The sequence below is a fragment of the Schistocerca gregaria genome, chromosome 1, assembly GCF_023897955.1.
Source record: "Schistocerca gregaria isolate iqSchGreg1 chromosome 1, iqSchGreg1.2, whole genome shotgun sequence".
NCBI lineage: Eukaryota > Metazoa > Arthropoda > Insecta > Orthoptera > Acrididae > Schistocerca > Schistocerca gregaria.
Genome location: NC_064920.1, coordinates 261,850,200 through 261,872,152, shown reverse-complemented (window position 1 = coordinate 261,872,152; position 21,953 = coordinate 261,850,200). Strand labels below are relative to the sequence as shown.

The window sequence follows — 21,953 nt, the reverse complement described above, 5'->3', positions numbered from 1 at the left end:
TAAAAATCAGATGGAATAGCGTATTCACATAGGACATATTCTGGAATATTACCTTATGGACATGTAGGTACAGAAGGTATTATCAGTGGAAATATCAGAGTCGCGATACATACTCTAGTCTAACAAATGATCAGGCAGAGGAATGTATCACAGCAGCCCTGTAGCTTTTGGTAGGGACTTGTGAATTACAGACTTAATAACACTGACAGCTTTTTGTGAGCTGTTTGGTGCATGTCAACTTTATTAATAAATGTAGATGGGCGACCAAGAATCCCATGTGCGAAACGGATCTCTCTCTCTCTCTGTTTATTGGAGACTCACTTCTTTCGTTTCTGTTGTGGTAACCCTTCATAATGAACTGAACCGTATTCGCCACACCAGTAGGAAAACCACAGACGTCACCTGCACCAAGCACACTAAATTAAAGCCATTGCCTTGCACACATATACACTCCTGGAAATTGAAATAAGAACACCGTGAATTCATTGTCCCAGGAAGGGGAAACATTATTGACACATTCCTGGGGTCAGATACATCACATGATCACAGAACCACAGGCACATAGACACAGGCAACAGAGCATGCACAATGTCGGCACTAGTACAGTGTATATCCACCTTTCGCAGCAATGCAGGCTCCTATTCTCCCATGGAGACAATCGTAGAGATGCTGGATGTAGTCCTGTGGAACGGCTTGCCATGCCATATCCACCTGGCACCTCAGTTGGACCAGCGTTCGTGCTGGACGTGCAGACCGGGTGAGACGACGCTTCATCCAGTCCCAAACATGCTCAATGGGGGACAGATCCGGAGATCTTGCTGGCCAGGGTAGTTGACTTACACCTTCTAGAGCACGTTGGGTGGCACGGGATACATGCGGACGTGCACTGTCCTGTTGGAACTGCAAGTTCCCTTGCCGGTCTAGGAATGGTAGAACGATGGGTTCGATGACGGTTTGGATGTACCGTGTACTATTCAGTGTCCCCTCGACGATCACCAGAGGTGTACGGCCAGTGTAGGAGATCGCTCCCCACACCATGATGCCGGGTGTTGGCCCTGTGTGCCTCGGTCGTATGCAGTCCTGATTGTGGCGCTCACCTGCACGGCGCCAAACACGCATACGACCATCATTGGCACCAAGGCAGAAGCGCCTCTCATCGCTGAAGACGACACGTCTCCATTCGTCCCTCCATTCACGCCTGTCGCGACACCACTGGAGGCGGGCTGCACGATGTTGGGGCGTGAGCGGGAGACGGCCTAACGGTGTGCGGGACCGTAGCCCAGCTTCATGGAGACGGTTGCGAATGGTCCTCGCCGATACCCCAGGAGCAACAGTGTCCCTAATTTGCTGGGAAGTGGCGGTGCGGTCCCCTACGGCACTGCGTAGGATCCTACGGTCTTGGCGTGCATCCGTGCGTCGCTGCGGTCCGGTCCCAGGTCGACGGGCACGTGCACCTTCCGCCGACCACTGGCGACAACATCGATGTACTGTGGAGGCCTCACGCCCCACGTGTTGAGCATTTCGGCGGTACGTCTGCCTGGCCTCCCGCATGCCCACTATACGCCCTCGCTCAAAGTCCGTCAACTGCACATAGGGTTCACGTCCACGCTGTCGCGGCATGCTACCAGTGTTAAAGACTGCGATGGAGCTCCGTATGCCACGGCAAACTGGCTGACACTGACGGCGGCGGTGCACAAATGCTGCGCAGCTAGCTCCATTCGACGGCCAACACCGCGGTTCCTGGTGTGTCCGCTGTGCCGTGCGTGTGATCATTGCTTGTACAGCCCTCTCGCAGTGTCCGGAGCAAGTATGGTGGGTCTGACACACCGGTGTCAATGTGTTCTTTTTTCCATTTCCAGGAGTGTATTTGCCGCCCAGTAGATCACGGTGAGAAAACTTGGCTTACTTAAAAAAAAGGACACCTCTTAGTGGTACTTATCATCACGTTCAATTCGTATGATAACATCTTCTGAATTATTGAAGTTGACAGCTGATTGTCTACAAGGCTGTATACATTTAGTTCATCAGATCGAAGATGCAGTTTTAAAAGCGTTTACAGATTTGTGTGACAGGTTTGCTCATTTAAGTAAAATTGTGTTACAGTTTTTGGTATCTTTACATAACAGGGTCTTTAATTGAACTCCGATAAAGATTGTGCATTCAACTGCTCCATTGTGATCACGTTCCACATGACTTGTGAAACACGCCACGCAATTAGAGAGAGAGAGATAGAGAGAGAGAGAGAGAGAGGGAGAGAGAGAGAGAGAGACAGAGAGAGATCAGTAATAATTTTGCGTTGCACTTTTGGTCGCCTTTTCACCCCACATTGCCTAAAAAAGGATAACGTATTTTGTGAGATAGACAGTGATCAGATACAGGTTGCCAAAGTACGGATTCAGGTATGCTCTCCAATTTTCTTGATAATAAAAAATGTCCTTATTTTTTAGTGTTGTGATGATTCCGTCTGGTGCTAAATATTCCAGCTTCTCAGTTGCGTACAAAAGCAAAACGCAAAAGTAGTGAGCTAAACCGTTTCTCAGGTTTAGTTTCGAGTGATCCGAGATTAGTATGTCGAAGTAGAATGCTCGCAAGGCCTGAAACACTCCTGTCAGTAGTTTTGGAATATTTATTCTGCGTCAAGAAGTGAATATTTAAGGCAGTACGAGGTTTTGAACGAGCAATGTGTGTAAGGCACGAGTTATTGAGTTGCTTATGTCCGTTAAAACAACATATATAGCAGTGTGTGGAGTGTTCGAAGTGGAGTTAACCACTGTTTACACTTCATGACCGTTTGTAGAAGGCTGAGCAGTACTCATTACAGGGACTACCAGACATGTATTTAACGTAGCGGGATGTGGTACCCGGAAATCTGAAAGTGTACACAAAACAAACTATTTGCGACAGGCTTCACTATAATTAGAGGTAGACTTAAATGGATGAAGAAACTGAACATCCAAACGAAAGAGAACAAGATAAGTTTCGATAAAACTGATTGTTTTTTGAGGAAATAGTGCATATTGTGACTGCGAGTCGTATGGTCGAAACTACGCCGAAGGCTAGCCTTCCCCCAGCCACGAAGGTAACACGGAGCAGCCAACTCTCCAGGCGGATCGAAACCACTATAAATTCGAACGACAAATTATATATGTCACCAGCACAAAAGGAACTATGATGCATTGTACATAATAACGGGTAAAAATGGTAAAAATTTTATATCGTGTTCTACTTTCATCATTTTAACTTAGGCAGTGGCGTTACGTAAGCTACTCCGCAGCACTTGTCGCTGGCTTCCACGGTATTACGCTGAGCTACGGACGCCACCATGGCATTTCTGAATGAGAGATGCCAACTGTCTGCCACAAACCCGCCAATTAGAGGACGGGGTGCCGTCATGTGAGGTACGCAAGAGGGTTGCGCTCTTGCATATGTGCAGGGGGTCGCGACAGTTGTGAGGAGCGACTGTTGTGAGGAGCGACATTTGTGAGGAGACCCGGCCGAACAGGTAGCGGGAGGTCTACAGGGACACCAAACAGGTAGTGCACCACAGTTCAGTAGTGCATCGTCACATCACTGCCGTCACACAGGAGTGCAAAACGATCGCTGCAACGCATCAGGCAAAAAGCGCGGGATCTACACAAGATCCGACAGATGCTGCAGGAATATTTCTGCAAGCAAGTCATTTGGTAATGAATGATGGGAGCAAATTTTTACTTTCAGAACACGGCAGAGGACCAAATGACAGGATATTGGTGTTCGCCAGCGAAGGGGGAAAATCCTGTTTAACAGACTGCAATTAGTTCTTTGTTGATGGAGCATTCAAAAGCTCCAGCAAGCAGTTTGGACAGTTATTTATTGTTCATGCCGATATTTCTAGTTGTGAGGAGGAAACAAACACACTACCAACCGTGTGCGCCTTGCTACCCAATAAAAAGCGAGAAACGTACGATCGATTTTTCACAGCTGTTACGAGCAACCGTTCCTGGATGGAATCCTATAGCTATCATGATGGATTTTGAAGCTGCAATCATCCAATCAGTAGCACATTTGTTTCCTGACGCAAAGATTGATGGCTGCAACTACTATTTCAATCCGTGCTTGTGGAGGCAAGTGCAGAGTTGCGGCCTTGCTGCTGCCTATAAGGAAAACGAAGGAATTCGTTTTCACATAAGACTGTGTTCCGCTTTGGCTCGCATTCTCCTGGACATGTTAGACGATGGGTGGCTATGCATTCAGGAGAGCACGCCAGATAATGATATCTGCAGTATTTTTACGACTACTTTGTTGAACAATTGCTGGATAACGAGGATATATGGAACCGCGCAGGTAGGCGTCACCGCACCAACAATGTTTCAGAAGGTTGGAGGATAAATACATTAATTTTGAAGGTTCATCCAAATTTTTACTCCTTAGTAAAAATTGTCAGAGAAGACGCAGAATATCATGGGCACAAATTTGACCGACTAGTTTTGGATCTAGGTGGGAAAATAAGAAAGAACTCCGCAATTAAGACAGATGAGACGGTTTCTAAGACCATTACAAGACTCCAAGTTGACGGAAATATAAAATCATTTCTTACTTGCGTGGCCTATGCACAGAAATTACAATGAAAAGGAAATGGCTGAACCTACAGCAACACTTGTGAATATTGAAAAGGGGTTAAGTTCAGGCCAATAGCTCTATTGTAAAAATTGTAAATAAATTATCATCCTGCAAATATTGTAAATAAATATAATGCGGGACGAAGAGAGACTACCTCCTCGTGGTGTTCCCTGAAAACGACACAATGTCGGCTACATATCTCTTGCAAATTGTAAAAGATTCACTAATGAAGTCTGACAAGTCGTAGCTTTTCTAACAATCACAATCAGCATTTTTGTGTAGAGAATTTTAGAAACAATGTCTGTTTGAGTGGACAATGAATATATCTTGTTTCAATACATAAGTTGCATTCCTTAACGCTAACTGCTAGTAGGTCTTACATTAGACCTCAGTACACTTCCTTGCTTGGTACGGGAAAATTGAGGTTTATTTCGAAATAATTAAAGAAAAAGTTTCTACCGAGAACTAAATTCTTTAGTTAGATCCTCTTAATATATGGTAAAAGGTTGCCACTCCTATCATATCAAATTTTGGGTGGGAGGTTGAAATATGGCAAACGTTTTCGTTTTCTATAGTTTCTGTAAAATATATAGTTAAGTATGAGGTTGAGCGAAAATTATGCCCTATTTAAGATTAATCAGAACAAAAATTCCAATGAAAAAGCTCTTACGCAAAACTGTGCTGCGACTAATGGTTGACAAGATATCGTGGGGGCAAAAGCAGCTCCGATTTCTAATTTGAGTAAGGCTATTCTTCCTTGCTCAAAAAATTCTGAAATAATGTAACCTGGCTGCACTGGAAGAGTGTGAATGTCCCTCGGCAGCTGCCCGGGCCGGCAAAAGACGAGCACTCAGTCACACCAAGCGGCAGCAGGTAGAGGCCGAGCACGTAGTGGCATAGCATTTGCGACACACCCTGTGGCGGTCCCTCAGCAACCCTGATTTCTCACAAGTGTCGCCACATTCCAGTTTCTCACAAGTGTCGTTCTCACAAGTGTGTACAACTCGTCCAACAGTCCTTCCTATTGCCCTTACTGTACCATGGGCGGTTCACCCCGCGGCCGTACCCAGTTCTCATGAGCATTGTATTGCTTAGTGGTAGTTGTTTCGAATAAAACCCATTTTTTTCCCTGAATCAGGGCATTTATCATTTTACCTGTAGGAAAAATACCCCAGATGCCCACCTGATACTATCCTGACATGTGCGGTATATCAGCGGCCACCTGTAACAAGTACATCACTGTGTACACCAGGACATAATCCGAGTTACGTTGATCTCGGCAGTTCTATCGTAGCTCTCCTACTAAGGAGAATCGACCTCCCTACCAAAAGAATCATCACACTCGCCACCGACGATTCCGGGAGGGAAATCAGCAGCCCAGCGATAATGCAAGACTGCCACGGAGCAGAGACTACGCCCGGGAGAAAATATTCACCGTAATTTAAACCTAATCAGTGAATGTGTACTGGAAAAGAGTATGACTAATTTTGTATACTCCTGGAAATGGAAAAAATAACACATTGACACCGGTGTGTCAGACCCACCATAGCAATGATCACACGCAATGATCACACGCACGGCACAGCGGACACAACAGGAACCGCGGTGTTGGCCGTCGAATGGCGCTAGCTGCGCAGCATTTGTGCACCGCCGCCATCAGTGTCAGCCAGTTTGCCGTGGCATACGGAGCTCCATCGCAGTCTTTAACACTGGTAGCATGCCGCGACAGCGTGGACGTGAACCGTATGTGTAGGTGACGGACTTTGAGCGAGGGCGTATAGTGGGCATGCGGGAGGCCGGGTGGACTTACCGCCGAATTGCTCAACACGTGGGGCGTGAGGTCTCCACAGTACATCGATGTTGTCGCCAGTGGTCGGCGGAAGGTGCACGTGCCCGTCGACCTGGGACCGGACCGCAGCGACGCACGGATGCACGCCAAGACCGTAGGATCCTACGCAGTGCCGTAGGGAACCGCACCGCCACTTCCCAGCAAATTAGGGACACTGTTGCTCCTGGGGTATCGGCGAGGACCATGAAGCTGGGCTACGGTCCCGCACACCGTTAGGCCGTCTTCCGCTCACACCCCAACATCGTGCAGCCCGCCTCCACTGGTGTTGCGACAGGCGTGAATGGAGGGACGAATGGAGACGTGTCGTCTTCAGCGATGAGAGTCGCTTCTGCCTTGGTGCCAATGATGGTCGTATGCGTGTTTGGCGCCGTGCAGGTGAGCGCCACAATCAGGACTGCATACGACCGAGGCACACAGGGCCAACACCCGGCATCATGGCTCCTACACTGGCCGTACACCTCTGGTGATCGTCGAGGGGACACTGAATAGTGCACGGTACATCCAAACCGTCATCGAACCCATCGTTCTACCATTCCTAGACCGACAAGGGAACTTGCTGTTCCAACAGGACAATGCACGTCCGCATGTATCCCGTGCCACCCAACGTGCTCTAGAAGGTGTACGTCAGCCACCCTGGCCAGCAAGATCTCCGGATCTGTCCCCCATTGAGCATGTTTGGGACTGGATGAAGCATCGTCTCACCCGGTCTGCACGTCCAGCACAAACGCTGGTCCAACTGAGGTGCCAGGTGGAAATGGCATGGCAAGCCGTTCCACAGGACTACATCCAGCATCTCTACGATCGTCTCCATGGGAGAATAGCAGCCTGCATTGCTGGGAAAGGTGGATATACACTGTACTAGTGCCGACATTGTGCATGCTCTGTTGCCTGTGTCTATGTGGCTGTGGTTCTGTGATCATGTGATGTATCTGACCCCAGGAATGTGTCAATAGTGTTTCCCCTTCCTGGGACAATGAATTCACGGTGTTCTTATTTCAATTTCCAGGAGTGTATAATGGCCACACGAGAGTTGAATATTTGCATTATTCAGTTAATCAACTTTTTGTAGATAAACATTTGTAATTATTCCAGTAAGTATACTATTTGTATGGATGCGCTCCTGATATTGTTTGTTGACTGTATTGCCCTATTTACACAGACATATGAACGGCACCTCGTCGTCTGTAGAAGTTGCATTAGTCAAATCGACTGACGACAGAATTGCCACAGCGTGGCAATGGATTCATCAATAAGTACTCTTCAACTTGCCCATGAAATGCACGTTTCGAAGAATATAGCATGGAGAGTACTGATGGAACATCAATTACATCCCAGCACAAACAATGAGTGCAATGATTTTCAACCCACTGTTCGGTTCAGTCAACAAATTATGTTGCGATTTATGCACTGAAACTGCGTCGCCCATTTTATACAACTTATATGAACTTAAGTTGGCAACAAAATATAGTGTACCAGTAAAAAATGAAATATTCGTGTCCTACCCTTAGTTAGGTACGTCAAAGTATTTAGTTTAGCAACGTATACTGTCTGCAAAACTTCAACCCGGTATACCTTTATGAGACTGTGTATTAGGATGAGTTATATGTTTATGGGATAAATATGACGCAAAGCTAGCTTTCTTCCTCCCATGAAAATGGTACTATTGCTCCGGCAGCGAACTGTCAGTGCATAAAACAATTTTAATTGAGACTTTTACCTTCCTTTTATGTGAGATTATATATGGGTCATCACTGTAGACCTCGCATTACGTAATTCCTAATGTTCTGGATACATCTTTATTATATTTTATAATTACTTAGGTATATGTTCTGTGGATTTTTGTCTAGGAATTTATTATGACGTTTGCACTGTAGCTAATTAAATTTCCCTTCCCTTTCCTCTCCATACTTATCTCCCATTTCGCTCCCATCCCTCCCCTTCTCCCTCCCAATTTTATTACTTGCAAGGCGGCCACTGTGGCCGAGCGGTTCTAGGCACTTCAGTCTTGAACCGCGCTGCTGCTACGGTCGCAGGTTTGAATCCTGTCTCATGCATGGATGTGTGTTATGTCCTTAGGTTAGTTAGGTTTAAGTAGTTCTAAGTCTATGGGACTGATGACCTCAAATGCTAAGTCCCATAGTGCTTAGAGACATTTGAACAATTTTTTATCACATACAAAAGACGTACTTTAAGTTATTTTATATCCGATTTAAGTTATTGGTTTCTATAATCTTTTTTGGCCTATAGCCAAATAAAACATCACATGTGTTTCTTCAGTACTGGCATACGGGTACTAAGTCCCTCTCTTCTATAAGAATATTTCAATAATTTAGTTGTTTCCTATTTCAATGCTATCCTTTCCCGCACTTTTGCACACTAATTTCACACATACATTTTGCGTGATAAATTTAACTCATCTTAATTCCACCGGAGCGACATCAGTCCACTAGCTGCATTTGTGAAACAGTTTCTAATGATAGCACGATATTTTGTGGTTTTATTATGATGGAGATGAATCTGATCTTCATTTGTACTTGATGGGTACATATTCACAGCTGCGAATGTGTGTTGTTGGGGGAGCAGTGAGGTGTTTCGTGGCGACTCACGAGTATCTGGCTGGGGCTGGCGTCGCGGTCCACGTCGTAGCGCACCACCAGCTGGCCGGAGACGCCCTCCGCGCCCCGCTGCCGCTGCTCTTCCTCGGTGGGCGACCAGCGCACGATGGCGCTGGATGGCGTGGGTCGCTCGATGCGAGCCAGGGGGTCCGCTGCAACAGACACCGCAGAGACGGAAATTTATATGTTTCATCATAATACCTAGTTTGCATCATTTGTTTACCACACTGGCAATACGATATTCTGGCAGCAAGGCTCTTACGTCCAGTTTTGCAGTGGCAATTTCTATTTCATCTACTCGTACAGGAACAGCACTTGGCATAACAGCTAAAATGTGAAGCAGACTGGCGTGCAACTATACCACATAGTGCAGCTGATTCCTGAAACCATCAAGTCCGTTCCACAACCTCCAGTACCTCTCAAATATTGCAACGTAGAGTTACCAACTCGTGTTGATATTCTGGACCGTAGGACGTATATTTTACATGTCCATCTACTGTCATACTTACTCTGTGGTGTGTGGAGGAAGATACTTTCGCTCCATTTGTGTTTGTAACACCATAACTCTAGTGCTTTTCTGATTTAGTTTGCTCTTGTTTTATTTAATGTTACACCACTGAGCTTCTGTAAATGTGTTTGTTTGAATCGATAACGTAAAATTGTATACTCCTTTCTTTGTATGAACTTCGATGTTGTGATATGATTCTATGCAATGTAGTGTATCTGTCATTTACATTCTTTGTCCCATTTGGAGGGAAAAAACTTACTATAAATAAAAGTAATTTCTGAATGAACAATTTTTTGTAGAAATGTCAATATGTGCAAATGTTCCGTTTTATTTAATGTATTTGGTTACTATTATGTAGACTGCTGATCCTCACTTAGGGTTCTTAGTTATTCTGTATGTAAAAGTTGTTGTGATTCCCCTCGGGAACGGAATTGTGGTTGGCCTAAGTAGAAAAGGTGGAACTGAGAGTCAGTCGGGGACGAGCTACGAGTCGGGGACGAGCTACCAAACTGTGCATTGGCATGTAAAAGATGCATATTGTGCTGGTTCCGGGAGAGGCTTTTTCTGCTACTTTCCAATGCCTCGGATGGATGGATAAATAGCTGGAACTATTCTGGAATTTGTATCTATCATCGCCACCAAGAAATGACAGAGTCCAACAATTCTACCTGCAAATCCATCTACCAACATGCAGTTGCCACCACATTGCGCAATCACTGTATCGGAATGCTATAATAATGTACAGTAAAGGATCAGCTCATCGGATGTTTTAGTGTGCACAAATATAAGGTAACTTATAACTGAATTTGTGTACCTACCTTGATTTTTTCCTTATCATAACACCTCTCAGGTTCCTCTGCGTTTGAACTAAAGTGATTACCGAGTGTCCTTACTGAAATAACATTGAAGACCAGTGTTTTTGCTAATTACTGCCTCTTGGACACAGTAAAAGCAAAGTTAAAGTTAATTACGCTTGCTGAAAGTAATTTTCCTAATAAAACTGCTTATTAATGTATTGTTGCCAACTTCAAATTAAGAGTTCGTAAGACTGTGGCTTATAAAGTTTTGCTTAGTAAATGATCACATTACTGTCTGTTGTAAATCTCAGAAGGTGACTCTGTGTCTTAAATATATGTTAATTTTGTCTCTCAGTGTAGTAAAAGTGGAAAACTGCAGTGTGAAACGTTATATACTCATGTTTGCTAAGTGTTTGTCTCTCCTGTGTATTAGAAGTGCTTATTAATAATATAACAGGATCCACAGTTTGTCTATTGGGTTAATGCTCGGTAACAAGTAACGGAAAGACCACTAATTAGGAAAATCTTAATTTCTTTATTCAAATGATAGTGAGAAGCAACCTGTTAGTGGATTCCAATTAACTTTCATTTTAAATAGTAAAGTATTTAACTGAGAGAGACTTAACCTATGTCCAATTAATGATTCTGCAATGAATAGTAATAATAACGTTACAAAGACCATTCAGTTTGTGTAAGCCCTGAAAGTAATAGTGTGTTTCGGTATCTGTAATAATTTTGCAAATAATTTGTGCTGCTCTAACTGTTAGTTTCAATCATATATGAATGTGTCAAGAGTTCATTGCACTCGCGTGTGGCCAAGTACAGGTTGTGTTTATCCATTAAAGTTACTAATAACTATTTTCTTGAACGAGAATGTTAATCATTCTCTTGCCTAGTTAGGCTGGCGATCGTTTTCTTTATCAGTTTAACAGTGCAGATAGGAAAAATTTTGTTTGTTACTGTTCAAATATTTACGTAGTTCTGACTTTCATTTCCGATAAGCCACCTCCGTTAGGTACAACACGGTCAGTATAATAAAATTCCTCTCAGAGGGTAACACTGCTCTGTTTCTCTATACCATAATTGCTTTAACAAGATAGTTTTATTTCACGACCTGCTTCAAAGCGTAAGGTTATGGTACAGCAGTAGCGGCCAGGAGTGTTATATGTTCCCTTCAGAATGGGCTCAAATTTGGTGGTCACTACAGTAGATATATTCAGGATGAAATAATATGTTTCCAGAATGAGAAACTTTGTTTAGCACCGCATCTCGAACGCTTTGACGCTTTTGTTTTCCAGTTTTCCAACAGTCCATGATTCACTTCCATACAGCGCTATACTCCAAACGTACAGTTTCAATAACTTCTTCCTCATATTGAGGCCGATATTTAATATTATTAGATTTATTTTGGCCGGAGTGGCTTCTTTACCGATGCTAGTCTCCTCTTTATGCTTCCTTGCTTCGTCCGTCTTTGTTATCTCGCTTCCAAGGTAGAAGAATTCCTTCACTTCTTGTTCTCCGTGGTTCTCAGCTTCGAAGGTTTTTTGGTTATGCCATTTCTGTTATTCCTCATTACTTTGGTCTGTCTTCGGAGTGCTCTAAATCCACAGTATGTGGTTAATATTATTCACTTTATTTAACAAGTCCTGTAATACTCCCTCATTTTCACCACTAATAGCACCGTCATTTATATCCTGAATTTTAATCCAAAACATGAATCTTCCTTTTATTTAATCTTTGTTTCTTCCACTGAACGATATAGGTGAAAGTTTGCACCTCTGGCTTATTCAATTTTTGATCCGAATTCTTCGTTCTTACCCTCCGTTCTCTTTTCTCCCCTCTTGATTTTTGTACAAGTTCTATGCTATCCGTATTTTCCTATACCTTCCACCAATTTTGCAATGAATTTGCATTTCTCTTTCTCGTCATCGATCAGTTCTACTAACGTGTTTTGATTTTCCTTAAGTCTTTCTTCATTTATCAAGTGCAACGTCAGAACTGTCTCTGCATCCACGTCTACATCTCCATACATAATCCGCAAGCCACGTTGTGGTGCATGGCAGAGGGTACCCTGTACCACTACGTGTCATTCCCATCATTCCCATTCTTCTTCCACTCGTAAATGGATCGATGGATAAATGGCAGTCTAAATGCCTCCATACGACCCCTAATTTCTCTCTCTTTTCTTCGTGGCTCTTACAGCCTCAAATGAGGCTTCTAGTGCCTCGCGAAAAGAGCATCGTCTTCCCCCCAGGAATTCCCATTTGAGTTCATGAAGTATCTTCGTAACGATAAAGGGCTGATCGAATACGTCAGTAATAAATCATTCGGCACACGTCTGAATTGCTTCGATGTCTTCCATTAATCTGACCTGGTGGGGATCTGAAACACTCTTAACCGTAGTCAGGAATCGGTCGCTCTGGCGTTATATACGCCGTGTCCTTTATGAATGAGCTACACTTCCCAAAATTCTCACAGTTAAATGAAGTCGAGGATTTGCCTTTCCTACTACCAACCTGCAACGTTACGCCTAGATATGACGGCTGTCCAGAAAGTAAGTTACTATCGGTCGCGAAATGGAAACGACTATGAAAATCCGATAAAGCTCTGCAAAGATGTGTTGGGCAGTGTCTCTAGTATGACTGTAGGTAGAATTATGTCGCTCTTTTCATTCCTGAGCTCTTAGAGAGCGCGTAAAGATGTTATAGAAAATAGTGTCTCCCGCCAAGTACGAGGGCCTGGTGAGAATTCTCCCCTGAAGCTATGAAACCAACATTACATAACTGTCGTGCGGTTTCTTCTTCAAGACAATTCTCAGCCTCATTCTGCAGGGGCAGTGAAGATGTTCCTGCATCGTTTCAATTGGAAATGTTCGGTTACCCACAATACAGCCCGTAATTGTCTCCCACTGAGTTTCATCTCTGCTCAAAGGAACCGATGGCTATGAAGACAACATTTTGGCACAGACAACGAGCTTTAGGCCAGCGTAGAGAATTGGCGGAAAGCACTGGCGGCTGCCTTCTATGATGAGGGTGTTGGAAAGTTAGTACAACGCTACGACGAATGTCTCAGTCAGAGCGGCGACTACGTAGAGAAGTAGCTGAAAGGTGTAGCTAATTGTTACAAATGAAACATTTCCACTTTTCACTGTGATTTTCATTTCGCGATCAATCGTAACTTACTTTCCGGACAGCCCTCGTATTTAATCGATGTACAGGGTGTCCCAGCAATCTTGTCCATCTAAAATATGTCTGGAACAATAACAGCTATTGGAATACGACTTTCACCGGTATCGAAGTAGGGTTAAAAAACACATATGCTTTCGTTTTAGAATGTTTCCAAATAAGTATATTCATGGGTCCCAGCCCTGCATTGATACCGGTGAAAGTCTTTTTTCAATAGCTGTTATTGTTCCAGACATATTTTGGGTGGACAAGATAGCTGGGACACCCTGTATGTCAAGCAGCACCTTATTAAAGCTGTATTAGAACGTCACAGGATTATTGTCCCTACTCATTCACATTAAGTTACGTTCTTCTACATGTACAGCAAACTGCCATTCGTCCCAAGAACTGAACTGCCTAAGTCATCTTGTGTCCTCCTACAGTCACTCAACGAGGTAACTTTCCCGTACTCGACAGTGTCATCAGCAAAGAACCGTAAATTGATTCTCATCCTGTCCGCCATATTATTTATGTATAAGGAGAATAGGAGCGGTCCTACCACTGTTGCCTGGGGCATTCCTGACGGTACCGTTGTGTTTGATGAACAAACGCCACCTAAGCATACGTAGTGTGCTGCCTATATATTTCCAAAGGCCACACTGTTCGTTTTCAGTTTTCTTTTCAATTTTTCTGTATATTACTATTGATAGCATCTTAGATGCATACAGTCTCAAGCTGAATATGTGACAGTCCTTGTAGTTACCTGTCCTCGCTGTCTTCGGTATCGTCCGAATGATATTTATCCAAACTGTTGCTTCACAAATAGAAATTTTCGAGTGTAGCAACGAATGTCATTGTTCAGTTGGTCACACAGTCGCAAGACGCGGTGCGCCACTTACTGGTGTCGTCGGGCTCGTCCGTAATCTCGTTGTCACCCCGCATGCGGGGTACCTGCACCAGCCGCAGAGGAGCCTGTTCCTCCAAGCGCACCTCCACTGACAGCTCCCTCACAACCTGTAACCGGTGACAGCACGTTACAAGCCGGACCACTCTTGAGGCAGGTCGCCGCGCGACAAGCAGCCTGCAGCGCACCATTCACTTACAAGCTGTAGCTCCGCCCGTGGATGAGCACATGAAAGGACATACAGAAAACAAAACGCACGATCTAAGTCCCATAGGCATTGCGGGCCGAATGACATTGGAATACTGGCGGAAACGTATAGGGTGTACTTAAACAGAGCATTGATACTACTTGTCGTACTGAAAGATGTATACCGAAAGTCAACAAAAGTGAAACGGGATCAAAAGCGTCTGATAAACTCGACGTAAATCAGGAGGTTAAACGCAAGTATAACACTTCGCCCGGTGTTCTACATATACAGGGTGTAACAAAAAGGTACGGCTAAACTTTAACGAAACTTTCCTCACACACAAAGAAAGGAAATATGTTACGTGGACAGGTGTCCGGAAACGCTTACTTTCCATGTTAGAGCTCATTTTATTACTTCTCTTCAAATCACATTAATCGTGGAATGGAAACACACAGCAACAGAACGTACGAGCGTCACTACAAACACTTTGTTACAGGAAATGTTCAAAGTGTCCTCCGTTAGCGATGATACGTGCATCCACCCTCCGTTGCATGGAATCCCTGATGCGCTGATGGAGCCCTGGAGAATGCCGTATTGTATCACAACCGTCCACAATACGAGCACGAAGAGTCTCTACATTTGGTACCGGGGTTGCGTAGACAAGAGCTTTCAAATGCCCCTATAAATGAAAGTCAAGAGGGTTGAGGTCGGGAGAGCGTGGAGGCCATGGAATTGGTCCGCCTCTACCAATCTATCGGTCACCGAATCTGTTGTTGAGAAGCGTGCGAACACTTCGACTGAAATGTGCAGGAGCTCCATCGTGCATGAACCACATGTTGTGTCGTACTTGTAAAGGCACGTGTTCTAGCAGCACAGGTAGAGTATCCCGTATGAAATCACGATAACGTGCTCCATTGAGCGTAGGTGGAAGAACATGGGGCCCAATCAAGACATCACCAACAATGCCTGCCCAAACGTTCACAGAAAATCTGTATTGATGACGTGAATGTACAATTGGGTGCGGATTCTCGTCAGCCCACACATGTTGATTGTGAAAATTTGCAATTTGATCATGTTGGAATGAAGCCTCATCCGTAAAGAGAACATTTGCACTGAAACGAGGATTGACACATTGATGGATGAACCACTCGCAGAAGTGTACCCATGGAGGCCAATCAGCTTCTGATAGTGCCTGCACACGCTGTACATGGTACGGAAACAAATGGTTCTCCCGCAGCACTCTCCATACAGCGACGTGGTCAACGTTACCTTGTACAGCAGCAACTTCTCTGACACTGACATTAGGGTTATCGTCAACTGCACGAAGAATTGCCTCGTCAATTGCAGGTGCCCTCGTCGTTCTAGGTCTTCCCCAGTTGCGAGTCATACGCTGGAATGTTTCGTGCTCCCTAAGACGCCGATCAAGTGCTTCGAACGTCTTCCTGTCGGGACACTTCGTTCTGGAAATCTGTCTCGATACAAACGTACCGCGCCAGGGCAATTGCCCCGTGTTAATCCATACATCAAATGGGCATCTGCCAACTCCGCATCTGTAAACATTGCACTGACTGCAAAACCATGTTCGTGATGAACACTAACCTGTTGATGCTACGTACTGATGTGCTTGATGCTAGTACTGTAGAGCAATGAGAAGCATGTCAACACAAGCACCGAAATCATCATTACCTTCCTTCAATTGGGCCAACTGGTGGTGAATCGAGGAAGTACAGTACATACTGACGAAACTAAAATGAGCTCTAACATGGAAATTAAGCATTTCCGGACACATGTCCACATAACATCTCTTCTTTATTTGTGTGTGAGGAATATTTCCTGAAAGTTTGGCCGTACCTTTTTGTGACATCCTGTATAAAGAAATAGAACACCAAAAGTAAAACGGGCTCAGATGTAACTGATAAACTCGACGTAAATCACGAGGTTAAATGCAAGTATAACTTTTCGCCCGGTGTTCTAGATACAGTTGTTCACAATGGATTATAAATATTATTCGAAACACGAATGAGCACTGCTTTATTGACTGATTCCCAGTTAATTACCTGTTGGAAACCACCATCAACGAGCTGAGCTTACTGTGCACAGAACTTAAAACGAAGATTTCTGCCCATAAGACTGAAGTCACCACATTTGAAGGAGGTGAATACTGGCGATTAAAAATTGTAATTTATGACAATATATCAGAACAAATGGAAAGCTAACTGTCTTCCAATTCAACTAAGTTTTCCATAAGACCAAGAGGTAGATAAAAAACTTGCATGAATCCAATATATGCGTGGAACTTTAAACAATAGGTCGTGGAAGGAAACTAAAATTGAAATTTAGTGAAACTGTACAGTACATCTCTACGTCAGTGAGACCTTTGTCATTTTCCAAACAATAGAGGAATAGAATTCAAGCATATGGAGTAAGATTTCTAAGAGCTGTGAAACGATGCACCAATTCAGATAAAGTAAAAAATATAGATACCAGAAAAGAGTTTAAATTTGAATCGATAAACATTGTAACAGATGAACGTAGAATTAAATGAAAGCACCGGGTGGAAGAAATGTTAGGCTGGCGCTTATGACTAGGAACATATGAGTTACATGATGCAAGAAAACCCAATAAGAGTTGACATGAATAACGAACAGTTATCATTCCCAGTCTCTGAAAGTGAAGATCTTTCGCGGCCGAAAACTTCCGGAATAAGATGTCATCCTCATTCTGCCGACGGCTTTCTCAAAGGGGGTGCAGGAGTGGACAGAGAATTAGGGCAGTCTCTTGCCCTTGCAATGGGAAACTGCTCCTAAACGCGGAAGAAACACCAATTATCAAAGGCATGAGGACGTAGAAGGCAAGAGACACCAGTGCATTAAAAACACATAACTTGTATACTCAGGAAACGTGGCTTGTAATTGATAAACTGTTATGACGATCTCTCCACTGGCAAAAGATTCCTCCATGCCGATCTCCGCGAGGGGGCAGCGAAGGGGAGGTGACCATGAGAAAAAGATTGAATAACTAGCGGAAGGACAAGTTACTTCGAGTGGCTGCGTGGAATGTCTGAAGTTTGAAAGTGACAGGGAAGCTAGAAAACCTGAAAAGGGAAATCCTAAGGGTCAAAGTAGTTACAGTGGGGGTCTGTGAAGTGAAATGGAAAGAATACAAGGATTTCGTGTCAGACGAGTATAGGGTAACATCAACAGCAGCAGAAAATGTTATGACTGGAGTTAGATCAGTTATGAATAGATAGTTAGGGTAGAGAGCAAGTTAATGTAAACACTTCAGTGGTACGGGTGTTGTCATCCGACTCGACAGCAAACCAACACCGACAACAGTAGTGCAGGTATACATGGCGACGTCGCAAGCCGAATATGAAGATTTAGAGCAAGTACACGAAGATATTGAACGAGTAATTCAAATGTGAAGGGAAATGACAATCTAGTAGTCATGGGAGGCTGTAATGCGGTTTTAGGGGAAGGAGTAGAAGAAAGCGTTACGGGAGAGTATGGGCTTGGTACTAGCAATGAGAGAGGAGAAAGACTAATTAAGTTTTCCCATAAACATCAGCTAGTAATAGTGAATACTCTGTTCAAGAATCACAAGAATAGGAGGTATGCTTGTAACAGACAAAGAGATACGGGGACATTTCAGTTGGATTCAATGTTGGTCACAAGGAGATTTCTAAATCAGATGCTGGATTGTAAGGCGTGCTCAGGAGCAAATATAGACACAGATCATAATGTAGTAGTGATGAAGAGTAGGTTGAAGTTGAAGACATTAGTCAGGAAGAGTCAATACATAAGTGCTACGGAATGAAGAGGTACGCATGAAGTTCTCTGAGGTTATAGATACTGCGGTAAGAATAGCTCAGGTGGCGATTAAGTTGAAAAGGCATGGACATCTCTGAGAAGGGCAATCACGGAAGGTGGAAAGAGTAACGTAGGTACAAAGAAGGTAGCTGCGTAGAAACCATGGGCAATAGAAGAAATACTTCAGGTGATAGACGAAAGAAATACAAATATGTTCAGGGAAATTCACGAACCTAGAAGTATAAGTCACTTAGGAATATAATAAATAGGAAGTGCAGGGAAACTAAGACGAAATGGCTGCATGAAAAAAGTGAAGGAATGAAGAAAGAAATGATTGTCGGAAGGACTCATACAGAAAAGTCAAAGTAACCTTCGGTGAAATTAAAATCAAGGGTGATAACATTAAGAGTGCAATGGGAATTCCACTGTTAAAAGTAGAGGAGAGAGTGGATAGGTGAAAAGAGTATCCTGAAGTCCTCTATGAAGGGGAAGTTCTGTCTGATGACATAACAGTAGAAGAAAGAGGAGTCGATATAAGAGAGATAGGGCATCCATTATTAGAATCAAAATTTAACAGAGCTTCGGACGACTTAAGGCCGAGTAAGGCGGAAGGGATAAATAACATTCCATCTGAATTTTTAAAATCATCGAAGTGGAAACAAAACGACCATTTACACCGCTGTGTAGAGTGCATGAAAGCGGCGATACACTATCGAACTTTCGGTGTGTAGAATGTATGAAAGTGACGATATACTATCAGACATTTGGAAAAACATCATCCACATAATTCAGAAGATTTCAAGAGCCGAAAAGTGCAAGAATTATCGCACAATCAGCTAAACGCCCCACGCATCCACGTTGGTGACAAGAATAATATACAGAGGAATGGAAAAGAAACTTAAGACTCTGTTGGATGACGATGAGTCGGATTTTAGGGAACGTTAAGACACCACAGAGGCAGTTCTGACGTTGCGTTGGATAATGGAACCAAGACTGAAGAAAAATGAAGACACTTGTATGATTTGTCGACCTGGAAAAAGCATTCGACAATGTGAAATGGGGCAAGAGATTTGAAATTCTGAAAAAAATAGGGGTAAGCCATAGAGAAAGACGGGTAGTCTACAATATGTACAACAGCCAAAAGGGGAGACCAAGATGGAAGTGCACGGATTAAAATGGATGTAATACTGGCGTGTAGTCCTTCGCCCGCACTGTTCAGTTTATACAACGAAGAAACAAGGACGGTAATAAAAGGGAGATTGAAATGCGGGATTCAAATTTAGGGTGAAGAGACTGACATAGTAGCAAGAATACGGAATAAAGGATATGTTTTCTCCACTGATTTAAGGTGTTATCCGTTTGAAGTTTGTATCATATTCAGAGGCAATATCGTGAACGATACTGTACAAAGTGTGGAGTGCTTTGGCACCAAGAGCAGAATTGTGGAAGTAAGAGGCAAAATGCGCGAAGACGAATTACAGGTAATCAGTTGTGAAACACCAACGGGACGCTGATCCCAGTAACTGTCGACGCTACAAAGATGTATGTAGGAGTGGAGTGCTGTTTAATTGGCGTAATAATCGATAGAGAGCATAAATCCTCCACAATATGGGTCAGAAGGGTAGGGGATAATGATGCAGAATCGCTGCATCAGCGATGTTAGGTATTCATATTGGAGCAAAACAGTTGCGAGAGTATGAAAGTTTTGTCCCATGTAGATGAACGGTGCTTCGCGATTCTAGGGTTGGATTTCTGGTGAAAATATCGTGCAAAAACTGATATTCAGCAGTGCACCGGTGGAACTCAGTGGGGCGTTGTTCCGACTGAGGGAAGCTGTTTCCGATTCATACCTCGCAAAGGACAAGCCAGTCAAACTGTGTTCGAAATGACATCGCTGGTGACAGTTACATTGGATACGAGTAAAACTGTTATGCAGGTGAAGATCCTTCGTCGTCCTTCAAGACGTACTGGATTAGTTGCCGCAGGTAGAGCCACTATTCCCTAAGAAGAATAGAGGGCATAAAAGGAAAAATAGGGAGCCTGGAACACTTACACAAGCTGACCAAGAAATGCCATAAGTATTCAAGTTTCGGAAGTAAGTGGTAGGCTAGCATGTTTTACTTCAAATGCATTCTCTGCGAAGGGGATTTACATTATGTTTTCATGTACCATATAGGAATTTTGCTTGAGATGTTAGTTTAGAGTCTTCATCGGTTATAGCCGTGTGTGTAGGAAGAGTAGGATTAAGGGAATTATTGCTCATTATTGTATCTTGTTTATGTAATTTTCATCTTTTTCTGCTTCGGATAAAGTTTTGTTAACGCAGGTAGCTGGAGCTTTGTCCACTTTGATTAGTACAAATTCTGTTTTAATTCTGTTTTAATTAACTGATAAGTAAGGTGTATGGTGACACAATGGGAGTTGTTTCCATGTGAATGATGCTGTATTTATGGGTGTGGATCAGCTGGAAAGGAAAGGGAGCATCATAACAGCTTCCTCCTTCTGGTAGCGTCACCAACAAGAACGACCATGGTGCGTATCATAGTTCTGGTACTGCTGTGCTTCTTCAACGAGGCAGGTCAGATGGATTGCTAACCAGCCACTTCTGGGGCTAAAATTGGCATACCATGTGTGGAAAGTGAGAAACGAAGTACGGAGGCTGCCGGTGGTGTTCTCGGAACTGCCCCTTGATGGCTAAAAAGAAGGGGGGGGGAGTGTTGAAAAACGTGAAAGGAGAGTATCAAGGCTTATGTCTCTCCCATGGAAGTCTGTGTGAACAGTTAGCGCCAGCGGTCGATTTGGCACCATGTATGTTGCAGGGAGGTAAGAGAGAGTTTTTGGAAGTTCAGGTAGGTTATCAGAAATGATATTCGGGATCATACATACCAACGACATATGGGACTGAATGATATTCTTGGACAGGTAACAGAATCAACGGATGGTACTACAGCCGTGACTGAGTGGCGTACTATGAACTTGAGAATTTTGGAATTTACTGACCAACACTCGAGTGCTGTGAAAGCTGACAGTAGACTTGGCAGGCCATGTGAAAACGGCCATTAGTGTGGTGAATCATGATGTGAATGTTGTACGAAAACGGTTAGGTATGCCTGACACTAGGGTAGCAGTAGCGAGACTTTTCTGATCACTAGCTGACAGCATCTCGAGTGGTGGTAAATGGGCTGCAGGAGGTCATAGACCATGAAGTGCATGGGCAGTTGAGCCCTACACTGTTACCTCCTGAAGTACTTTTAGACAACCTACAGAACGACCAGAAGCAACTACCAGCTGGGTTGTAGTCCATCGCCAGCCTGAATAAACAATATCCTACACTTATTTTATCATCCCATAACGGTAGCAGTCGACATAGACAGTGCTCAACTCTATGTGTTGGTTGAGATTCCAGTAGCTAGTACAAACGTAGTACAGTTCATCCCAACCTGATAAAATCGGAGGGCTTGGGGAAATATGTACAAATACAAACAAATGAAGTAATGTAAATTTGCAAAGACATGAAAAAT

At 43.7% G+C, this 21,953-nt stretch overlaps 1 protein-coding gene across 1 annotated transcript in view; it reads right to left on the bottom strand.

The window, feature by feature from the left end:
- Positions 1-21,953, bottom strand: part of LOC126339781 (inter-alpha-trypsin inhibitor heavy chain H4-like) — a 196,220-nt gene that overhangs the window by 96,951 nt on the left and 77,316 nt on the right. Inside the window, exons 5-6 of the mRNA XM_050001661.1 lie at positions 14,432-14,546; positions 9,055-9,215 (exon numbers count right to left, since the gene is read on the bottom strand). Of these exons, the coding sequence (XP_049857618.1) occupies positions 9,055-9,215; positions 14,432-14,546 (276 nt within the window). The remainder of the gene's footprint in view (positions 1-9,054; positions 9,216-14,431; positions 14,547-21,953) is intronic.